Genomic DNA, 21054 nt, shown 5'->3' on the forward strand with positions numbered 1-21054 from the left:
TTGAGTTAAGCATAATAACCTTCAAATGTTGTTGTTAGATGGGACGGTGCTTTGAAGAAAGTAGCTTCAAATATATAATTAAAAGATAGTTTGTGGAATAAAATCAGGCAAATATCGTTATAGATTGTGATTATTGGCAAGCACAAAAAACCTGTCCTCCTGGCGTATTATATAATAATCAAAGTTAAATAAATTGCATTAATATTATGTTAAAGATTCTCTAATTAATACTGTTTTGATGTCTCATTGACGTTGTGTCCTGTCAGTTTTCTGCAGGTACAGGCTCTACCATCCACGTGATGTAAGTCAGCCTCAATCCCTCTGTGGCTCAGCACACACACACACACACACACACACAGGTGCTGGATTAGCGTGATGTGTGTGTGTGTGTGTATATCGAGAGCAGTTGAGCAGCTTTGGAGCCAAATGCAGTCAGGGAAGAGCACAGGAAGTAAAGCACACATCAGATCATGGATCAGACGGTGATTTCACTTTCAAACATGAAGTCCGAAGCGTGCGGCGCTCCGATTAAGAGACGCAACATGAGCGTGGCCTTCCTGTGCCTTTATTTTGAGTTATATCAACATTAGTACATTCATTTGCTTTGTGTACATGACTTTCACTTGGTGATGTCACAGCCAAACAGACCAATAGCAGCATAGGCACACACACACCCTCTTGGTACCACAAACTGGAGGATTTTGTCAAACTAAGCAATAATACAGATAACCTTTGCCTCTTTCATTTCATACAGAACATCTCCGCTGTGAATATACATTTAGGGAATTAGTCTGGAGCCCACCTCACTCTCAGCTTAAACAAGAGAAAATAAAAAGTACATATTCCAGCATTTTAAATAGCAGCTTTGATCAGTTTCCAGCTTCTTCCTCTGATTCTGCTGAGGAGCCACTAACAGAGAAGGAGGGAGGAGAAGGACCCTTTGTCGCGGTCGCCGCCTCTGTTCCTGTCGACCTACCTTCATATAACCATGGATACAGTAAGGCATCAGTAACACGCTTCACCCTGTCGTCACACACGGCTCCTCATGCAAATCCCACCTGGCTGTACAGCACGTAACACACCTGGTATGCTTAAGCAGATCGTTCACGTCAACCTGAAAATCCGATGTCGCCTCAGAAATGAAAGTTTTGTAACTGCAATCCTGGGAGAGAACTTCATGTACATAGTGATTGGACTACGTGAATATAATGAGGTAACATCGCTGAGGTTTAAACATGTTTAAAAGACAAAAAGAGCTATTAAAAAAGAGTTTTAAATTCATTTTCTTCCTGTCAATTTTGGAATTAGTAATCCAAAAGTATAGCTCAAGCACCAGGCTAGCTGTTTCCACCCGCTTCCAGTCTTTGTGCTAAGCTAAGCTAACCGTCTAATGGCTTTCATATTTAGCGTACAGACAACATTTCTCAAAACTATTCCTTTAAGGTAATCAGATTACATCACAGAGCTTAAGTACATTTAGATGGATATTTACAGACTACAGATTTAAGCAAGTAGTTAAGTAATAGCCAGAGATGATCTTCCAAACCCTGAGAGTACAAAGTTAACGAGACAAGCCCTAAAAGATAGATTACGAATTGAACTCACTAACACAAAAATATCTCTGAGGTACTTGGTATATTAACGGCTTTACAAAACACATACATATCCCTGCGTACATACGATTAACTTCAGAAGTATACAAATATAAGTCATATAATTAAATAGGATATGGTGGTTTCAAGTTTCAAGATTCTACACTGGATCTGGAATGATAAAGTGCTTAAAGTGTTTTTGTGTTAGTACCTGTGTCGTCACTGACAGAGCAAGGTTTATGGGTGTCTTTGACCATAAAGCGTACAACCAAAAGTGACCTCACGCCATCGGACGCGGCCTTTTCACGGGGTTCCATGCAGCCGGCTCTCACCTGTCCGTGCACTTCTCTAACTATAGCTCACGGCTGAGTGTCCGTGCGGCCGCCCTCGGCTTTAAAAGTCATTCAGTTCAGCGTCGGCCTCTTTGGGTTTGCGGCATTTGACCCTGCCTGGCGAGCGGCTCCTCCTCTGGCCCGTGCCGCCACCAGTGGATACCAGCTCAATTTTGGGCACTTCTATGGCGCTTACAGGGAGATGGCGTGACTCTGTTTCAATGTCCTCCAAGGAGCCGGGTTGACTCTCCACCGAGGTCTTGGTGAACTGATGGAGGAGAAGACCATCCTCCTTTTTGTTCCCCTCTCCATCCTCCTCCTCCTCCTCGGGCTTGAACTCTTCAACAGCATCTTCCTCTGCTCCGCTCTCTTTCTCTTCCTCGCCTCCTGTGGCTCCGGCCTCCTCGCGTCCTGATTCATCGGTGCCACTTGGACCTTTGCCATCGGTGTCTGAGTCTTCGGCGTCGGCCTCCTCTCCCTCAGTCACAGTCACCCCGTTGCCCTGGGGGTCAAACCAGATAACAGTAAATCATCTCTGAACTCTTTTAATTCACTACACTGGGCAGCAAAGTGTCAGTTATTACAGCCTGTAGTCGTTTTATGTTTCTTTGTGGTCATTTTGTATCTCTTCGTGGTCATTTTGTATCTCTTCGTGGTCGTGTCTCTTTGAGTGACATTTTGCAGGTGAAGGCCAGGTGGCCTCTGAGACGTTGGGCCTCTGAGACCTGAGCCCGGTCGGTAATAGTTGGTCAGCAACTGACACTAACAGCAGTGGAAGTGCTGTGCTGCTGCCGAACAAAACAGATTTGTCCCGTCCGTCTAATTGGATAGCCAGATTATCTTTTCCCACAGGCTTAGAATTAGTAGTTAGGCTGCAGTAGGTCAGATTCCTCTCTTATGGAGCAGGTAGACTTTTACCCAGCGGTCATGTTCAGGTGTTTAAATATAGTGGTGCTCAAAGTGGTGTTCATAACGAGAATGACACTTAATCGATCCAACCAACTGTTTTAAAAAGATTAAAAGAACATAAAGCACATGTTCGCAGACCATACAGCTATTAAACACCCTGATTATTTATTATTAGAAATTCTGTAAACCGATGATGGATGTTTAAAACAGACAGTTTGGGTGATTTGATTCATCCTACCTTTGATGGGGCACTTTCCTCCTCTGACGCCTCCTCTCCCTGTTCTTCACTCTCTCCTCCCTTGTTGCCTTCATGTGACTCCTCCTCTCCGGCGCCATCGTCCCCGCCATCTTCATCCTCCGCCGAGGCGCTGACGTTTCCCCCCACGAACTCCTCCACCGGCGTGGATTCTGCATTTTCTGCAGCATTGTCATCCTCTTCTCCTCCGCTTTCCCTGCCTGTTGTTTCTTCTTCTTCCTTTAATTCAGACACCTTACACTCCTCCTCCTCCTCCTCCTCACCCTCGCCGTTTCCCCCCATCTCTGCCTCTTTTACCGTCTCTCTGTCGCTCCCCTCTTCCCCTGTTCCTGTTTCCCCATCATCTCCTGTCTCCTCCTCCTCCCCTGCGTTTTCACTAGTTTCCTCAGCATCTTCTCCTCCTGCTGTTTCCTCCCCTCCCTCATCATTTCCAGCAGACTGGCACTGACATTCAGCCTCCTCTTCGTTTTCAGAGGTCTCCTCCTCCCCGGCTTCCTCCCCACCTGTTTCTCCCTCTTCCTGCTCCTCATCGCCTGCACTACTTTCCTCCTTTTCAGCATCTACCTCCTCCTCTTCTCCTGCAACACCCTCATCTTCTTCTTTCACCATTTCCTCGTCTTCCTCTGGGATCGTTTCCTCTAAAACAACATGAGCTTTGATATCCTCTTTAGTTTCCTCCTCCTCCTCTTCCTCCTGCACTACCTCCAGACTCCTGCCCTCCTCTTTTGTGACCTCGCTGTCGTCCTCCCCCTCTACAGGTGGTGGCGCAGCGACAGGCGACGGGCTTTTCTTCAGCTGCAGTATCTTCAGGAGGTCAAACTCCATCATCACCGGTGCTTCGGCTGCCAGCGGGTTCGTTTTGAAAGGCCGGGCCGCCATTTTCTTGCGGACACAAGCGTCACAGGGGCAGTATTCATCCTCGCTGCGCTGGTCGCTGAACTCACCCGTCATCTCCCCGTCGCTCAGGGACTCAGCCGTTTTCACCGACTGGTTCTTCATGACCTGAAAAATGAATGAAACATTATCTTTCGGCCTGTCAATCAGGAGCGTCTTGTTTGATGTCAAGAGGATTCGTTGCAATTACCTTCAGTATCCGCCGCCTCTTCTCCGTCATGGTGGACTCCCTGGAGAGGTTCCCCCTTTGCGGCGGCCGGGGTGACCTCCCCACTCTGCCGGCGCGACTCTTAATCTTCCTCACCTCACGGTCTATGCTGCTCTGGATGCGGCGGCTCACCTCGTCCTTCAGCTCGCCGATCATGGTGTCCAGGATGAGGCTGTCGTCCAGGTCCCAGCGCACTTTGAACTCGGCCATGGCGTTGATGTAGTGGTTCATGAACTGCTTCTCCAGCTTCTTCAGAAGGTGCAGCACCCACACCGGATCGGGGTCTTGGGATAGTCGTTTTGACAGGGGCGCCCGCAGGACGGTCGGGGGCGTGGCCGAGCTGGAGTCCTCTTGTTCGTTGTCGGTGGGCGACTTGGAGCTGTCGTTAGCAGAGCTCTTGTCTGATGACGAGAGATTCTCGATGGCTTTGGGGCTGTCAAGACTCGGAGGGACTGTGTCTTCACTCTCCGCCGGCTCCTCTGCCACGTCAACCTCAATTTCCTTCTGTCCCTCTTCTGTGTTTGCTTCCTCCTCCTCTCCCACAACCTTCTCCGCTCCCTCATCCTCTTGTGTTTTGTTTTGCGTCGTTTCATCTCCACCTTGATTTCCAGGCTCCTTCCCTGACCCCCCAGAGCCACTGCTCATGCCGACACCGGAGGAGGACCTTGGTGGCGTCACCTGCTCCGCGTCCTTGACCTCCTTGGCCTCGACGTTCCTGGGTTCAGTGAGCCAGAGGGACTGAAGGATGGCCATGATGTCCTCATAGCCCTGGTCCTTCTGTCGGACAAAGCCGGGGCTCATTGCAGGCTCAATGAGCTGGAGCTGGGCCAAACAGTCCAGGAGCCCCTTGGCTGATGTGCTCAGTCTACGGCCATAAACGGGAGACACCTACAGAGGACGGCAGAGAACATTCATACAATCCATTCTATGTAAAATAAAAAATGATAATTGATGGTCGTTTAAATGTGTATATATATACAGTGTCTTACCTCAGGCATGCTCTGACATCGGCCCAGAGAGGAGCTCAGGAGAACCTTCATCACGGCAGCTGAAGAACCCAAGCTCCTCGGCAGAGAGTCGCCGCTCGACAGCAGAGTGTTGGGCCGAGAAGAAACCCCGGCTGGATCCCCTGGAGCTGCACTCTGCTCCCCCTCTGCTGCATCGCATTCAGCTTCCTCCTCTTTCTCTTTTTCCTCGTCAGCCTCCACTTTCTCCTCATCGTCCACTTTCTCAGCACCCTCCCCCTCCTCCTCCTCCTCCTTTGCTACCTCCTCTCCAGGCTTCTCTTCCAGGACCGTCTCCTGCTCCTCCTCATGCCCCTCGTCACCGAGCTCCAGCATGCTGCTGTTAGCGGGAATGCTCCTCAGCCAGTCGCTGACGACCTCGTTGGGGGAAGCGTTGGGCAGACAGGCCGGTGACAGCTCCAGCTCCTCCTGATCCGCCTGGTTCCTGCTCCTCCTTTTGCTCCTGGCCTCTTTGCTGGTTTTGCTGGACTTCGATTGTTGGCTGCATGGCCATGCAGCAGCCAGGGCTTCCTTCAGCATGTCAGCAGCGGACAGAGAGTGAGACAGAGGGCTTTCACTGCATGTATGAGGACAGGGCTCCTTCTTCCGAGAACTGGACCCTTTGCCACTGGATTTGTCCGTGTGATCCTTTAAATCCTCTCCTTTCCTCTCCTTCAAGGCTTTTATTTTTGACCCAGACTGAGCTGAAGCAGCCGACTCAGGCCTGAGACAACAGGGACTCTTGGAGCTCACAATAACCGTCTTCCTGTCTGTGATTTCTTCTTTCCCTTTGGCCTCACTAGCTGGTCTACTGATGACCGGATTTTCATCTCCTTCATCTCCAGCTGCATTTTTAGTGCTGGCACTGGCAGGGGATTTGCTTCGACGGACTTTAACACATGCTTTTGACGCTGCAGATGATGTCCTGCTGCCGGGGGCGTCCATATGGCTCTTTGCCGAAGCAGACTTCACACTTTCAAGGTCATTTCCTGCTTTGCTTGGGCTGGCACTCGTGTGTTGCTCTTTTGGTCGACTGCAGCTACAGGAAGACTTGTGAGACCTGCTGCTCTTGGTTGAAAATGCAGTGGCTGCCCTTTGGTCCTCACCTTTATCCTCACTCACTCCTGATGTTTCGATAGTAGGGATATCAACTGCTGGACGACTGTGAGGGCTTTTACCGCGGGACTTTTGAGACGCAATGGATCGCGTTCCCTCTATTTCTTCCTTCGCAGCGGACTGATCTGGGCTTTTGGGGACATGGGGAGTTGCTGTCATCACTCTGCCCTTTCTCTCAGTGCCTGTGTGAAAAGAAACACTGGACTTTCCACTGTCTGAGTCGGCTGTGTCTTGGTCTTCTGGCAAGCCGAGAGAGACTGATGAGTTTCGACTCAGCGGTTGCTCGGTGCCTCCTGATTCTCCCCTCTGCAATTTGGTCGAGGATGAAACCTCCTCCTTCTCCACCTCCTGATTATGTTCCTTTGTCTCGCCGTCATTTTCTTTCTTTGCCGAAGCTGCTCCGCAGCGACATTTAGATTTGCCAGATTTTGCAGAAGCTGTGGAGCGAACTGACAACACACTGGGCTCTCTTGTGTCACCAACACCTGGCAACAGCTGTTGCACCGGACTGCTGTGGGATGCAGCTTTGGGCGAGGGGCTCCGTGGGCTCCGGGGTGACACCATTTGGCCACGAGATCTACTTCTTGGAGCGTTGTCTTCCACATCATCAGCTGTGCCAATAACAGCAATATCAGCTGTTCCGTTGTGATTGGACTTCAGCGATACGGCGGATGAAACATTAGATTTCCCTGATTTAGCAGATGCAGCACTTTGTGCTCTCTCTGTCGTCTCATTTCCTTCCTCATCAGCCCCCTCTGAAGCTTTAACGGTGACAACATCTGGACTTGACACGGGTTTGAGATTCTTGCCAGACTTGGTAGAAGTACGGGACCTCGCTGAAGATCTGGACTTTACAGACAGCCGCTCTTGATTTTCATTTTGCTCATCTTCTGCATTTGCCTCAATAGGAGGAATATCGGCTTCATCTGGATTTGGAGATGCCGTGGTTCGGTTCGATTTCTGGGACTTGGAGGACTTTGCCGAGGTGTGTGATTTCCCCGACATGGCGCTGGGGGTTCTGTCCTCTGTCTCTGCTGCGTCTTTGGCTGGAGAAGCCACTCTTGAACTTGTGTCGCAGTTTGTGTGGCGAGACTTTGCAGAGGAGCCTGATTTAGCAGACTTTACACTCAGCTGTTCATCTTCTTCCATCCCGTTTGCTGCGATTTCATTGTCATCGTGGTTCGACTTGCATGACTTTGAGGACTTAACAGACATGTTAGATTTGACTGATCTGACAGACAAGTGACTCGCTGCCCTCTCCTCTTCATCTTCTCCCATCCCTGTCCTGGGAGAAAGGGACCTTTCTGGAGCTTTGCTGGACTTATGGGATTTATCAGACTTGGCAGAAAGATGTGATTTGGCTGACATGACACTTGCTGCTCGCTCCTCCGCCTCAGTTCCTTCTTCGTGTCCAGTTGCTTCAGGTTCCTCAGCTTCCTTTGCAACTGGAGATTCGGCCCTCACATGACGACTGCAAGTGGAGCTGTGACACGTGCCGGACTTTGCTGACACGTGTGATTTAGCTGATTTAGCAGATTTTGCGGATTTTGCAGATTTAGCAGACAGGACGCTGTCAGGTCTTTCTGACTTGCCAGACTTCACAGAAAGGGCACTGGGAGTTCTTCCGTTTGTGTCATCCTCCTCCACGGCTGGATTGTCAGTTGGAGAGGCAAGTTTAGTCCTTATTTTGACTGAAGCACTGGTCTTTCCCGAGGCTCCAGATTTGGCTGATAGGGAGCTCCGTGATCTCTCCACAGTGTTTTCTTCCTCTTCCTCCTCTCTTGTCTTTTCATCAGGAGCCTCAGCTGTTTCGCTGCATTTGGACTTGTGAGACTTGCTGGACTTGGCAGAAATGTTGGACCGAGCCGACACGGCACTGGGGCTCCTCTCCTCTTCCTCCTCTCTTGTCTTTTCATCAGGAGCCTCAGCTGTTTCGCTGCATTTGGACTTGTGAGACTTGCTGGACTTGGCAGAAATGTTGGACCGAGCCGACACAGCACTGGGGCTCCTCTCCTCTTCCTCCTCTTTTTCTGCTGGACCACAGCCGGACTTGTGTGATCTATTGGACCTGTGACTTGTGCAGGAGGCGGCCCTTTCTTCCTCCTTTCCTGCTGCCTCAGCATCGGACGTTCTGGACATGGCACTAGGTGCTCTGCACTCCAGGACGTTGGATATCACAGAGCAGCGCCCATCGTTGGTGAGGTTGGTCTTGTTGGATTGTGTTGACACGGCCGAACCTTCTGAGCCATCATCATCGCTGCCATTGCTCGGATGTTCTTGGACGGAGAGAGGTGTGGCCGGCTTCGGAGAGCCTCGGTGGGAACGCTGGGACCTCTGCGAAGCTCTGCTACTGGAATCAGAGTTGGCCCCACGCTGGCAGCCGCCGCAGTGAGGACACGCACTGGATGCCTTTGAATGCAGAGAAATTCCTGTGTGACCTGAAAAGCAACTGATAGCCCGCTTTATCTCTTCATCCTCATCATCTGCAGCCCCCTCTTCCTCTGAGTTTGGGATCTCGGCTCTGCTGGACCTGCAAGAGGCTCTGCTCATTTTGGACTTGGAGCTGGGCGCTCGCTCCATCACCTCTGCTTCAGCTGTTGGATGCGGGGCGGCTGCTCCGCAGCGACAGGAAGGGGCGGCAGACACGGCTCTGCTTCCTGCCTCTTCCTCGTCATTGTCGCTTTCCGCAGCGTGGACGTTGCTCGTTGTGTCATTCAGGGGAGTCTGGGAGTTTGGGGATGGAGATGGTTTGTTGCTGTGACAGCATGGCGAGGCGCTGGGTGCCAGCTCATCATCCTGGTCCTCTCTCAGTGATTGGAGGATATGTGAGGAGCTGCTGATGGCAGACAGCGGACGCCCCCCCTCTTCCTCCATTACTTGCTCATCCTCTACTGACTTCCTGCTTAGTGGTCGTAGGTTGTTGTCAATGGCAACTACTTCACTGCGGCTGCGGCTTCGGCTCACCCTGCACACCTCCAAATGGTTGTCATCGTCCTGCTCCACCTCTAACCTGCGCTGCTCCGTCACATACATCTCCCGCTGGACCAGCCGGCTCTTCTCCAAACCTCCTCCGCAGTTGGTGACCCGCGCTCGACAGCGCACCACCCTCCTGGAGTTACACGACGAGGAAGAGCTGGAGGAGTGAGTGTGTCTCATGATGGTGTGGCTGGATGAGTGCTGGGGAGGGACAGGAGCCTTTTTGTGGCTGTGCGCTGGGTTTTCCCACAAGTCGTACTGCTGTCCCGGTCTCTGGTAGCAGCAGGGGCAGTGGTTCCCCTCCAACACCACGCGCTGCAGGGGTTGGTTGGAATAATCCACCCCCTCGGGGTAGAAGGACGTGGAATCAGGGTCAGAGCAGCTCTCTGATTGGCCCTGCTGCAGGTAATGGGGGTGGGCCTGACTCAAGGGGCAACATTCATCAGAAAGAGATGGGGCTTTCTTAACTTGGGTGGACCACTGGAGGGTCTCATCATTGTGGAGGCGAAAACGCACCCTCATCTCTACTGAGAGGCTGCCGTCTTTATTGACCAGGACGCGCTTTTCAATGTCGTCGTTCAGGATAGCCGGTCTGGCCTGGGAGTAGGAGCTGACCCCGTTGGCGTACGACTTCTCTGAAGACAAGGAGAAACGGGTGGAGCGGTTTGAGGAGTCTGAACGAGGGTGGATGATGCTTTTTTTGGTTTCCAGACCAAAGTTAACTGAATAGAAGGACAAAAATAAATGGATTGTAAATGCAACATACATTTCACTTTTCTTACTCATTTAATTCTGTTGTAATTGAGGTTCAACTTACCATTTTTCTTGCTTTCATGCACTTCACTGTACTCGCTGGCTCTGGATTGCACTCCATGAGGTGGCGACCTCACTCCTTGAGTAGCAGGAGATCGGGCTCCGTTTCCAGGAGTCCTGGGGCCAAGACCAGGGGACCTGCTGCCCAGACCAGGCAGTTTCTCCTCTGAGCTCTTCCTGATGAAGTTTACCAGCATGGGGCTGAAGGCTTCACGGCCGACACACACCAACACACCAGGACAAGTCATGAGGCTCTGCACGCTGTCAATCTGGAGACCAAATCGCACAGAGTCAGTCGTCAAAAGTGTCATCTGCAATCCAAACTGCACTCTCAGTCCACCCGTCTTACCCTGCGTCCCTCTGCGGTGTAGAGCTTGCGGACGTGGAACTGCATCACCTCGGACACCTCATCGAGAAAGGTCCGCAGGCTCCTGGCCGACCTCCTGCTCAGCACCACGCTCCTCCTCATGCCCGGCTCGCTGTTCTTCACCAGCAGGATGCGTCGCTGCCTGTAAGAGAAGTGGCCGGGCGGCGTGCCGGACGAGGTCTCGGGCCGCTGGGGCCTCCGGCTCTGATGGTACCAGATGCTCGGGCGTTTGCTGGCCAGCTCCATGTTGACCGGCTTCGCCTGGCGCCGGTCAGAGCAGAGGTAGCAGCCGCCGTCCTGGAGCTGCTCCAGCTGTTTGATGGCGTGGGTGCCGCGGGGCGTGGTCACAGTCCGCACGCCGAACGGCAGCGGCACCTGTGTGTGTAAATACAACACAATATCTGTCTATTGACTGTCTCCAGGTGATTTCATGTCGCAGCCAACATTTAAAGAAGTAAAGCTGCTGCCAGGTGGGAAAGATTAAAGTGCAGTAGAGGTGCAGCTTTGAGATAAACCTCTACGTGGCAGCCCGGACACCCGTCGCACTAACCTTTTGGGAAAGGTCGTCCAGCAGGGCGTCGAAGCATTTGAAGCTGCGCTTGTGGATGGCCATCCTGACGCCCCCGAACTGGCTGTCACCGCTTTTGTAGAAGGTGATGCGCTTGGCCGGGGTGGCGGTGGTCACATGGACGGGGCGGAGGTTGGAGGGGGGCCGCGGGGGGAGGGGCGAGGCATATTTAGACGGGGGAAGGGGGTCCCACATCTCTGCCTGGACCGCCGAGTGCATGCTGGGATCTCACACACACCTGAGGGACACACACAGAACGTTGTTTTAGAAAGATTTTAGACTTTAGTTGTGCTGTTGACACGCTTTCTAATCACGCTCACAAGATCTCCACTCCTAATCAGGGTGATTCAGGACATCCATTAACAGGACTACCTGGCATATCAGGCTGTTACATATGTCGTTTGGCTGCAGGCGGGGGAAGCGTTTTAGGACAAAGTCATCCAAATCAAAGCAGTCAGCTGGCAGGGAAACAAACTGCATTTAAGAACCAACAAATCACCTGATTCTCTGAAACTAAATAGACTTCAGTGTATTTTAAACACATTTTCAATAGTATATTGCAAAAATACTAACAAAGATATATCTGGAAATATAATGAAAGTATGCTAGCATCATACTTTTAAGTGTTTTTTTCATAATAATCAAAATAATTGTACAAAAACAAGAATATATGTTTGGTAGAATGCTTATATATTAGCAAGACAATGTGCTCATAAGACAAAAAGCAAACTTTAATTAATCAACTAAAACACACTTATTACAAAATGAATTGGTCCAAAAACTTCAAGTTAATTACTGAAATATACTTTTGAGACTGGTGTCCTGTCCAGGGTGTACCCTGCCTTCACCCAATGACAGCTGGGATCGGCTCCAGCCCCCCCGTGACCCTCAATACAGGATAAGCGGTAGAAAATGGATGGATGGATGGATATACTTTTGATTAGTCTGCAAATATACTCAAGTAGGCCTACACTAAAATATAGTATACCAAAGACAAATGGACTGGCATCAGATTCCAACAGAAAAAGTCACATCATGAGACATGAAATGCAGCGACGTGCACGCCCGTGTACAGTGCACGTTAAAGACAGACTACATACAGCTTCACTTTGTTTTATTCACATTTAACTGACTTTCTCCAGCCGGTGAAAAAAGATGAACGCCATCAGCCGGCTTAGCGCGGCTTTAAAGTGCCACGAGGCCAAACTGCAGGCCAAGTCACCGCTTTTAGCTGCAGACGCTCAACGTGACGCTCTGCTTCTTAATCCCTCCTCAGCCCGACAACTTCATTCCACTCATATCACCGCAGCTTTTTTAAATGACCTGTGGGGCAAATCATTGGTTCCCAGGGTGAAACCTGATCAAATACTTTCAAAAGATCGTGAACACGGCGGTGAAGGAGACTGAAAGTAGACCTACATCCGCCTTAAAACCGTAAAACAAACATTTACAGGATAATCACATTCAGTTACAGTATTAGCAGCCTATCTTTTTAAATATCTAGAACCTTGTTTATCACCATATATCAACTATAAAACAGGATGAATCAACATAGATTACTTTTCCACAAAAACGTCATCATGGTATGTCAACTACAGACCCGTCTTTATGACTTTAAGGTCAATTAAAGAACCAGTTTTCCACAATAAGAGCCTAAACACAACTTCTGCCGCTACTTTTACTCACATATTCAGGAAACATGGTCCAAAGAGCTGAGAACGAGCTGCAGGGGAATCTGTCCATGCAGGTTCTAGTCCGACTAGGAGTTAGCACGGTGTTTGACTGTGTGTGTACAGGTGTCTTTCTCTAGCTTCAGAGGGTGAGGGAGGGAGGAGAGGAGGGGAGGGGGGAGGCTAAGGATAGAACGAAAAGCCTGCTTAAGAGCCTGTGTGTGTGTGTGTGTGTGTGTGTGTGTGTGTGTGTGTGTGTGTGTGTGTGTGTGTGTGTGTGTGTTGGGGGGGGGGATGCTATGATGAGGCAAAGACAAGTGATGTCCTCAAACATGGCCGACACCTGACCTAAGGAAGAGGGGCTGCTAATTAAATTGGTGGTCTTTTATTCAAACTCATGTGTTCACAGACGTGTGAATAGAATGTGGTCGTCTTGCTTGTTTTGTTCGTTTTCTGTTGAATTTTAAATAATAATAATTTGAGGGATTGTGTTTTCAGTTTGTGCTGCTGAGTCTGGTGGCCTCACTGGTACTCTGCTGTCACAGGTACTAGGTTTGAAGCATGCGTTGCTTCTGTCTCTTTCTATGTCTTCCTCACACTCACAGCTGGAGTCGGAGAGGATTGTAATTACAGGCAATCTGTCCGACAGCAGGGTGCCTCCTCTTTAGAAGTCCAGGCAATCTACTTATTATTATTGTTGGAGGAGTGGAGGGAAATCAGTGCGGTTCCTCATCACGACCGGGACATTTAGATTCTGGAAATGTCGCCAAAAAGAACGGAAACATCCGAGTAAAACCAGAAACGATAAGCGGAAAAAGATGCTAAAGCTCTCAGTGAAACTGAGCAGAGCCCACGTGACCCTCCTTCACATACAAGTACTTTGCTAATGAGGAAATATTCATTAGAGCAGCTTTGCATGCAGTACTTGAACAGTAATGAACTCCATTTTATTCATTGACATTAAGAATGAACAATAAACGTCTAATTCTCTCATATTTCGTATGTCTTGCATACACATGCTTCTCAGTTGTTTCCATTTAAAGGATATAAACCCTTATTTCATCCATCTGTTTCTGCTTGGCTGCTTTAATGGAAGACAGAGGGAGAGAAGGTGGGCCTCAGAGAATTCTGGGTAGACAGGAAGTGAGGGATGAGTGGGTCCTGTTGACAGGAGCGAGGCATCGAAGTGAAGCATCAGGCGGCTGCTCTTAATGAGTATTCATTGTGGATGAATCAAGAAGATCTTAACTGCTGTTGAGAGCTAAAATAATTGCGATTCACAATATTGTCCATCAATAAAAACATTAAAATGGCATTAAAACATACTGGAATTACTTTTTAGTTTAGAAACAAATATGTTTTTTTATGCCTCACAGATGTGACATCTTTTTTTAGTGAAAAATAAATAAATAAATAAAAAGAATCACAAATAAGATGACCATAAATCATAAAAATATATTAAAATATATGTTTGCCTCCTGATTTGATTATCTTAATTTTAATGTCTCTACCATTAAAGTGACACACACACACACACACACACACACACACACGGACTTATAAAATGACGCCACACATTAATGCGTTCCCTAAAGGAGTTTAAAGGCGCACAGCAACAGTTGGAGGATAACCAGGCTTACCTTTGGGAACACATTCCGACGGCAGTGACGAGAGAAAATCAATAAATAGATAATCAATAAGATGTTGGAGTCAGGTCGAGCTCTGCGTAGCGCGGCGTTCACTTCGGTCGCGAATTGAGGAGCCGCACGTTGAGACGTCAAGTCAGCTGTTTACTGACCGGAAATACACGCATTTAGACTTTCAGAGTAAATGTGTTTTGTTATTTTTTTATGATTTGACTAATCATTAACATCACCCAAAAGTTATGTAATAAATATATAAATCCCCCCATTTAATGTGATAAATAGCTATGCAATTATTTGCAAGGGGAAAACAAGATAGCTATAAAACTTTTATTTTTAAATACACAACCGGAAGTTGTGTAATGTCAACATGGCTAACTTGGAATAACAGATCAATCCGTTATCTTTTCATCAGAAAAGCCACTGTGCCCCGATTTATTTAAGAAGCACTCACAGGAGCAGAAGAAGGGAGGAGGAGGAGGAGGAGGAGGAGGAGGAGAGGAGGAGGAGTGGGATCCACCATAAAGAGGATTAGCCCTTCCTGAGCCATCTGTAGTCCTGGACTGATAAACCTAGACCCGTTTCTGGCTCCGGTGTTCCCTAACAAACCCACTGACACAAACAATAGCGGTGTGTTTGAGCCTTTGTAACAAAAACAGTCGCCATTAAAACTCACTAAACCAGGTGATTATATCAGAATGTATCGTATTGATTAGTTAGTTAAATATGATGTCATTAAGTCGATTTTACGTTCACTAATATGACAGGAAACTTTAAAATTAGGCTAAGAAAATCTAATTCCATCAGATGCGAGCTCACGTCGTACGTGCGTGTGACGTAATTGCGTTGACGGCGCCGCACACCGCGTTCGTCTCCCTTGGCAACCAAGTTTGCTGGCGTCGTAGCAAGGATGGGTTCCCTTACCGAGAGTGAAGTAGTGCAGATAGCGAGACAGCAGGTAGGCGGGCATTGAACTAACGGTTATTATGGTGCATTCAAATGCTGCCGGGAATTTATAATACGAACATAAAACGACCCAAAAACATGAAGCTAACTCAAGGCTGTCGACTGTAGTGCAGGTGGCAGAATGCTACAGCTAGCTAGCTCCACAGACTGTCAACACAGCCAGTTAGATCCAGGAAGCACATCAACTCAAATACACTTTTAGTATTTACATAATGCTACTTTATACACACATCCACTACATTTCAGAATAAAATATTTTTTTTGCAATGTAATATCCAAAACATAATAATGACCTCATGTAAAATGATGCATTGTGTTTAACCGACTCCAAATGAAATGTATTAAATACACCAAACCTAAATACTAAATACTACAGCATCAGCATCATGCATCAGTAATAATCGTGTGTGCATCCCCGTGTGTGACAGAGAGAGGCCGGCCTGCAGAGGCTCAGCCTCCACTTCTCATGGCCCGAGTTCTCTGATGAACGCCGGTGCTTCCACCAGGAGTTTGTGTACGACACTGCGATGTTCGCCGCGGCCCGAGGCTTCCCCTGGCCTGACGTGATCCGGGCAGCCGGCCTCGCCAAAGTCGTCTTCCCACAGCTGGACGGTCAGAGCAAACAGCAGCGTACTGTATTGAGGCCTTGACCCGGTGCTTCACCTGGAGGTCACGATGGAGGGCCTTTAACGCGGCCATCAGAGAGGGCTTCAGTGATCGCTCACTTATTCTTAAAATATTAGTCAAAGGAGGACAAGTTTGTATCTGGTTTTCCTCAGGTTTGGTTTAATAAACGTCCTCTCGGTCTTCTGGACTTTGTGTGTTCTGTCCATCAGGTCTCAACGTTCTCAAACTATTGTCCTTGCTGTCTGAGTGTTTGCCAAACCTGAACTCGGTCCACCGACACGAGTTCACCCAGTTCCTCACAGACGCCTGCCTCACCAAGGGGAGGCTTTTCCAGGCGATGCTGGGTGGAGCTGCTAACATTTCCATCGCTCAGCTACACTTGGAGGTGCAGTTGCCGCCCACACCCTGCCCGCTAGCACAGGTAGTGAACGCATGGGAATCAAGGACTACACAGTGAACAGTCTATGTGATGTATCTGATGTGTGCTGCAGGGCACAGATCTGCACGAGTGGGAGCATCAAGCCGAGATAACCTCAGTGTTGCGAGTGAAGGAGGAGCAGCTGCAGAGTCTCCGAGAAGGGTCAAGGGTCACTCTGGGGGAGGTCGTTGTTCCTGAGGATGAGCGACTGGACAAAGAGGTGAGACTGATCGGGAAGAAGTGAGAGCATTTTGGAATCTTTGGTGGTGTGACTAGCGTTCTGTCTGCCGGTCTCTGCAGGGTGTTTTGGCGGCGGTTCGTGCAGCAATGAGCGCCACAGAAGACCAGATGCTGGAGAGTCTTGAACGCGAGGCCTCCCTGCTCAGTGACATCCTGCAGCTCAGACTGCAGCAGGCAGCGTTGGCCACAGGGAGGCGCCACAGTCCTGTTCCTTCCAACACGAGTCACATCGGCCTACATCCGGATGGGGCAGCAAAGCCACAGCTGCAGAGAGCAAACACAGGCCAGCAGAGGTCTGCACATGCAGAGTGAGGATGCAGGCGCAGTTATTTAACATCACAACGTCATTGTCAGGTCAATTACAATGAGATTAGTTTCATTGGTTACAAAGGAAAAGTCATAAGAGGCGGTTTCCTTCAAGTATTTATTTCAAGAAAGAAAAAAGTAATTCTTTTTGATTTGACAGAAAACGCTTCAAATAATAACATTATAAATAACATCAATATTTAAAAAAAACAACAGAAATGTGAGCTCCGGCTGCAAAAGGAAGAGCTCTACTTACTGCGGTAAATGCGTAAAACGACTACTCATACATTCGATTTGACATTCAGAAACAATCAGCGGGGAGATCGCCGCCTCGAAAACACAAAGCAACAACAACAATAACATAAATAGAAACAAAATAATATTAAAAGCATCTACAGTAGTGCAAAAGTTTTTTCTTCTTGGACTCAAACACTTCAGGCCTACAGCCCCGCTAGGCAACTACGGTTCAAGCACCTGTGGACTATCCTACAGCTTCTACAGGAACGTTACCCGAGTCAAGCTGTACGGTGTTTATGCTGACAGTACATATTGGTGACCAGTTGGAGTGCAGCTCAAAGCCAACTGGTTTCCCGGTAAGGCAAGCGCTTAGCTGCTACACATGACAGATGCACACCAGAGCACCTGCATACTTAACACAACATGACATAAATACATACATACAGTACATTCAGAGAGAGAACTCGACTCTCCTTAAAGTTCAGTAACTCAGCGTGCTCTCAGATTAAACACTGGACGGATGAACAAGAAGAGGAAACGAGAGCCTCATCTCTAATCTAATCTAAAATATGATATTGAGAGGTCTGGAATGTTTTCATGCTGCTAATACGGAGGTTCACATTTTACCTTCAAACTGTCAGATTGTCACATTCAAAGTAGTTTGAATCCTCCCTGTTTTTTTTTTGTCATTCCTTTAGGATTTGAAGACGATCTTTGTTAAAACATAGCTTTTTTAAGGTGTAATAGTGAAGGCTAACATTTCTGTTAAACCCTCAGTGTCACATTCATTTTTGAAATAAAGCTTTGTACGGGGTTGCTAATCATGCCACAAAAGGCTCAGTAGGCTTGTGCAAGCTGGTTGCCCGTGGTGATGTGAGTCAGCATGGCCTGCACCAACTCTGAGAGGTCATACTCGTGCTTCCAGCCCCAGTCCTGCCTCGCCGTGCTGTCCTCTAACGCCATTGGCCACCCGTCGGCTGAAAAGAAGACACAGGAGAGAGATTTGGTAACGGCATCGAGCCACAAACTAGTAGTAGGAGGATAATTCTGACAGCAATCTCACCTATAGCCTGCCGGACAGGATCCACGTTGTACGTGACCTTGAGGTCAGGCAGGACCTTCTGTATCTCCTGGGCGAGGTCATGTGGTGTAAAGCTCACAGCGTTGATGTTGTAGGTGCGGCTGAGCAGCGTGTCTGCCGGAGCCTCCAGGAACTCCAGAGTGGCCCTGAGACAGTCATCTGGACGGGAGGAGGCGAAGACGAAAAGGGAGGGCAGAGGAGAAGGAGAAGGAGGTGGGTTACTGAGTGGATATTATCTAAAAAGTTGACATTAAAACCAAAGTCCGGCATTACCGATGTACATCATAGGGAGCCGTGTGTCGCTGCGCAGGTTGCACTCAAAACGACCAGTTTTCACGGCTGCATGGAAGATCTGGACGGCGTAGTCTGGGAGATGGAAATGCATCAAGATTAAAAACACCAGAGCACATCTCTTCTGTTTCATCCTTCCTCTCCTTCCTTTCATGCTTCCTCCTCAGTCCTGCTCACCTGTGGTCCCTCCTCCAGGCTGGGAGTCGGCCGAGATGATGCCTGGATACCTGAGACAGCGGAAGTCCAGCCCATACCTGTGGTGGTAGTACTGACAAAAAGACCACGCTTCAAAAACTCTGGGGGGACATTTTTAAAAAGGTGACGTCTTCGTGTGTGTGGGTCAGACGTGCCTCACCTCACCCATCAGCTCGGCGTGGACCTTGGAGACGCCGTAGATGGTGCGTGGTCTCTGCACACACAGCTCAGGTGTGGGGTCTCTGGGTGAGGACGGCCCAAAGGCACCGATGGTGCTGGGGACAAACACACGCAGACCATGTTCGGTTGCTATGTCTAATATGTTATGGAAACCTACGAACAGAGAGAGAGGCTGTGCATAAGCATCTGTGTCAAGATGGCTCTAAACGTTGCTGCCACACGTCCTTCAACTGTGCACGTACCTGTGATGTTGACCTCTTTGGCCAGGGCGACGTTGTTCTCTCCCACGGCGGACAGCACGGCCGAGTAGTGAACCAGCCAGCTGATGTTGTTGTTCACCACAATCTCCCTGAGGTTCTTGTAGTCCAGGATGTCTGAGAAGATGAACGGACCTGTGGACGACACAAAGGTCACCGTGTTTGATGAGCTTTGTTTCAGGTACATCTGCAATAACAAAGCCTGATTGTTGTTTCTGTTTGCCGCATAAAAAGTACCCACCGTTGTGGTAGACGTGGTTGGGGGGCTTCTTAATGTCGGACAGGATGACGTTGTTTTTTCCAAATCGTCTCCTGAGGGTGAAACGTCAAAATGGTCAGTTAAAAAAATGGAATGTAAGACCTGAAGTTTCTCTAAAATATTTATAATAATAACATTGAAATAGCTAAACAATCGAAATAGGAGCTCATGCACACTCCTTACCTCAGCAACATGGCGAGCCCCACCCCGAGCTGTCCAAGTCCTCCTGTAACGATAAGTAAAAGGAAAATGATCACAGACAGGTGTGACTGTGTTTGATATTACAGGAGGAGAAAGAGCGATAGTCACTGCCTGCAAAAACGTGATAATGACCAACCAGTGATAAGGACTTTGGGGTGGTCAGTGTCAGTGCAGGGTGGAGGATGACCTCCCCCAAAAGCTGATAACACTTGTGAGGATGAGCTGATGCCACGTACTGCTGACCCCTCCGCACCGCACTGGAGACTGCTCCCAGCATGCTTCACTGCACCTCTCAGCAACTGCATCACCAGCATCGTACGCCTCCTAGAAACAAAAGCGCAGTAGTCCTCGTCTCAAATACTGTTAATGTGTCTACTACCATGACACACAATGGTGTTATAATCTGATTTACATTACAGTGTCATTTTCTAATTTCATAAATAGATACTAGGACTAACAATTATTCTGCACATTATAATAATGGTAATATAACAAACTTTATTCATATAGCACTTACAAAAACAAAAGTACAAAGTGCTTCACAAAGAGAAAATAAACCAAGGTGATTGATTAAAATAAACAAAAGATTAAAAACGATGAGATTAAATCACCATTCTGATCAAATTATGTGATCATTTGTGTCATTTCTAGGCAAATAAGATGTATGTGAATCATGATATCCCTAATCCCAGCACGACCCTTAAAAGCAGTCACATTGATGATCTAAAACAACAACCTTGACCTGTCAGGGGTTGAAAACAGGAAGACATACGAGCGGCTGACGTGACCTTCTGGTCGCAAACAGCGTCACCGACGTAGCCCCGCTTTGCCCAACCGGATGCTAAGCTAATGTAACGGGAGGACCGTGAGGCCACAACAACGTAGCATCGTCTCCCCACCTGCTGCAGTTAGATAACGGTACCGTTAGCCTAGCAACCAGCCAACTTAAGCTAGCTGAAGCTTTATCCGCGGCGGCTAAAACCCAAACCAAACGGCTACAGACTAGACCGGTCAAACTTACGGTTAATTACATGTCTTACTTTAATGTGGATCGGTCAATATGACGGGACGACTTGGAAGTCCTTCACCCAGCAGACGTTTGTGATGAAAAACAACTAGTAGTCGCGTGGCTGTACGAAACGTTCGTACCTGCGATTGGCTTACAGCTCGGGAGGCTCGGCTCGCGAGCGCCGAGCCTGCCCCGTAAAGCCCGCCCACATAAAAAAAGAACTTCCTGTTATAACTTTCAAAATAAAAAAACGAACTTCCTGTTATAACTTTCAAAATAAAACCGTTAACTGACGGAAACGGTGATTAAACTAACTTCCTGTGCTCCAGTTCTTATTGTTGCTGCATTTAATTCGTAAAACGGATCATGTGCATATTTATAGGATAATGCAACGCACTTAAAAGTGTCAACACTGGTTTCTCTCAGCATTTTTATTATG

General features: G+C 48.5%; 3 protein-coding genes across 6 annotated transcripts in view; 1 reads left to right on the forward strand and 2 right to left on the reverse strand.

Annotated features, from left to right (window-relative positions):
* Positions 1 to 487: 487 nt before the first annotated feature.
* rp1l1a (rp1 like 1a) lies at positions 488 to 14440 on the reverse strand. 3 transcript variants are annotated; one of them, XM_084004156.1, is made up of 8 exons: positions 14346 to 14440; positions 11018 to 11273; positions 10450 to 10842; positions 10105 to 10369; positions 5181 to 9922; positions 4174 to 5079; positions 3072 to 4091; positions 488 to 2426 (listed from the first exon to the last, which is right to left on the reverse strand). In XM_084004156.1, exons 2-8 carry the CDS (start codon positions 11252 to 11254, stop codon positions 1986 to 1988), a joined length of 8004 nt encoding a protein of 2667 aa, XP_083860282.1. In that variant the 5' UTR covers positions 11255 to 11273; positions 14346 to 14440; the 3' UTR covers positions 488 to 1985. The 3 variants fall into 3 exon arrangements, with proteins under 3 accessions (XP_083860282.1, XP_083860280.1, XP_083860281.1); XM_084004154.1 differs by having other exon boundaries at positions 5181 to 10009; XM_084004155.1 differs by lacking the exon at positions 14346 to 14440 and adding an exon at positions 12722 to 12797 and having other exon boundaries at positions 5181 to 10009.
* A 447-nt stretch (positions 14441 to 14887) lies between these two features.
* cUnh8orf74 (chromosome Un C8orf74 homolog) overlaps positions 14888 to 21054 on the forward strand; it is a 101972-nt gene continuing 95805 nt past the window's right edge. The window contains exons 1-5 of the mRNA XM_084004169.1: positions 14888 to 15306; positions 15743 to 15926; positions 16151 to 16362; positions 16433 to 16579; positions 16660 to 16907. Of these exons, the coding sequence (XP_083860295.1) occupies positions 15259 to 15306; positions 15743 to 15926; positions 16151 to 16362; positions 16433 to 16579; positions 16660 to 16907 (839 nt within the window). The 5' untranslated portion in view covers positions 14888 to 15258. The remainder of the gene's footprint in view (positions 15307 to 15742; positions 15927 to 16150; positions 16363 to 16432; positions 16580 to 16659; positions 16908 to 21054) is intronic.
* On the reverse strand, positions 17037 to 20806 carry LOC311009787 (L-threonine 3-dehydrogenase, mitochondrial-like). 2 transcript variants are annotated; one of them, XM_084004167.1, is made up of 10 exons: positions 20628 to 20806; positions 19743 to 19930; positions 19589 to 19631; positions 19388 to 19458; positions 19132 to 19281; positions 18870 to 19042; positions 18692 to 18782; positions 18497 to 18589; positions 18206 to 18382; positions 17037 to 18119 (listed from the first exon to the last, which is right to left on the reverse strand). In XM_084004167.1, exons 2-10 carry the CDS (start codon positions 19918 to 19920, stop codon positions 17980 to 17982), a joined length of 1116 nt encoding a protein of 371 aa, XP_083860293.1. In that variant the 5' UTR covers positions 19921 to 19930; positions 20628 to 20806; the 3' UTR covers positions 17037 to 17979. The 2 variants fall into 2 exon arrangements, with proteins under 2 accessions (XP_083860293.1, XP_083860292.1); XM_084004166.1 differs by having other exon boundaries at positions 17038 to 18119; positions 20647 to 20806.

The sequence above is a fragment of the Eutrigla gurnardus genome, assembly GCF_963514095.1.
Source record: "Eutrigla gurnardus genome assembly, chromosome: 24".
NCBI classification, from domain to species: domain Eukaryota; kingdom Metazoa; phylum Chordata; class Actinopteri; order Perciformes; family Triglidae; genus Eutrigla; species Eutrigla gurnardus.

Bases quoted from the DNA above. Each gene is read 5' to 3' on its own strand.
- rp1l1a (XM_084004154.1), bottom strand. From the start codon at position 11,254: ATGCACTCGGCGGTCCAGGCAGAGATGTGGGACCCCCTTCCCCCGTCT. The intron at 10,843-11,017 runs GTTAGTGCGACG...TTACACACACAG, and splicing joins TGGACGACCTTTCCCAAAAG to GTGCCGCTGCCGTTCGGCGT. The intron at 2,427-3,071 runs GTAGGATGAATC...TTTGACCCCCAG, and splicing joins AGGAAAGTGCCCCATCAAAG to GGCAACGGGGTGACTGTGAC.
- LOC311009787 (XM_084004167.1), bottom strand. From the start codon at position 19,920: ATGCTGGTGATGCAGTTGCTGAGAGGTGCAGTGAAGCATGCTGGGAGC. The intron at 19,459-19,588 runs GTAAGGAGTGTG...TTTCACCCTCAG, and splicing joins GGGCTCGCCATGTTGCTGAG to GAGACGATTTGGAAAAAACA. The intron at 18,590-18,691 runs GTGAGCAGGACT...TCCATCTCCCAG, and splicing joins GCCTGGAGGAGGGACCACAG to ACTACGCCGTCCAGATCTTC.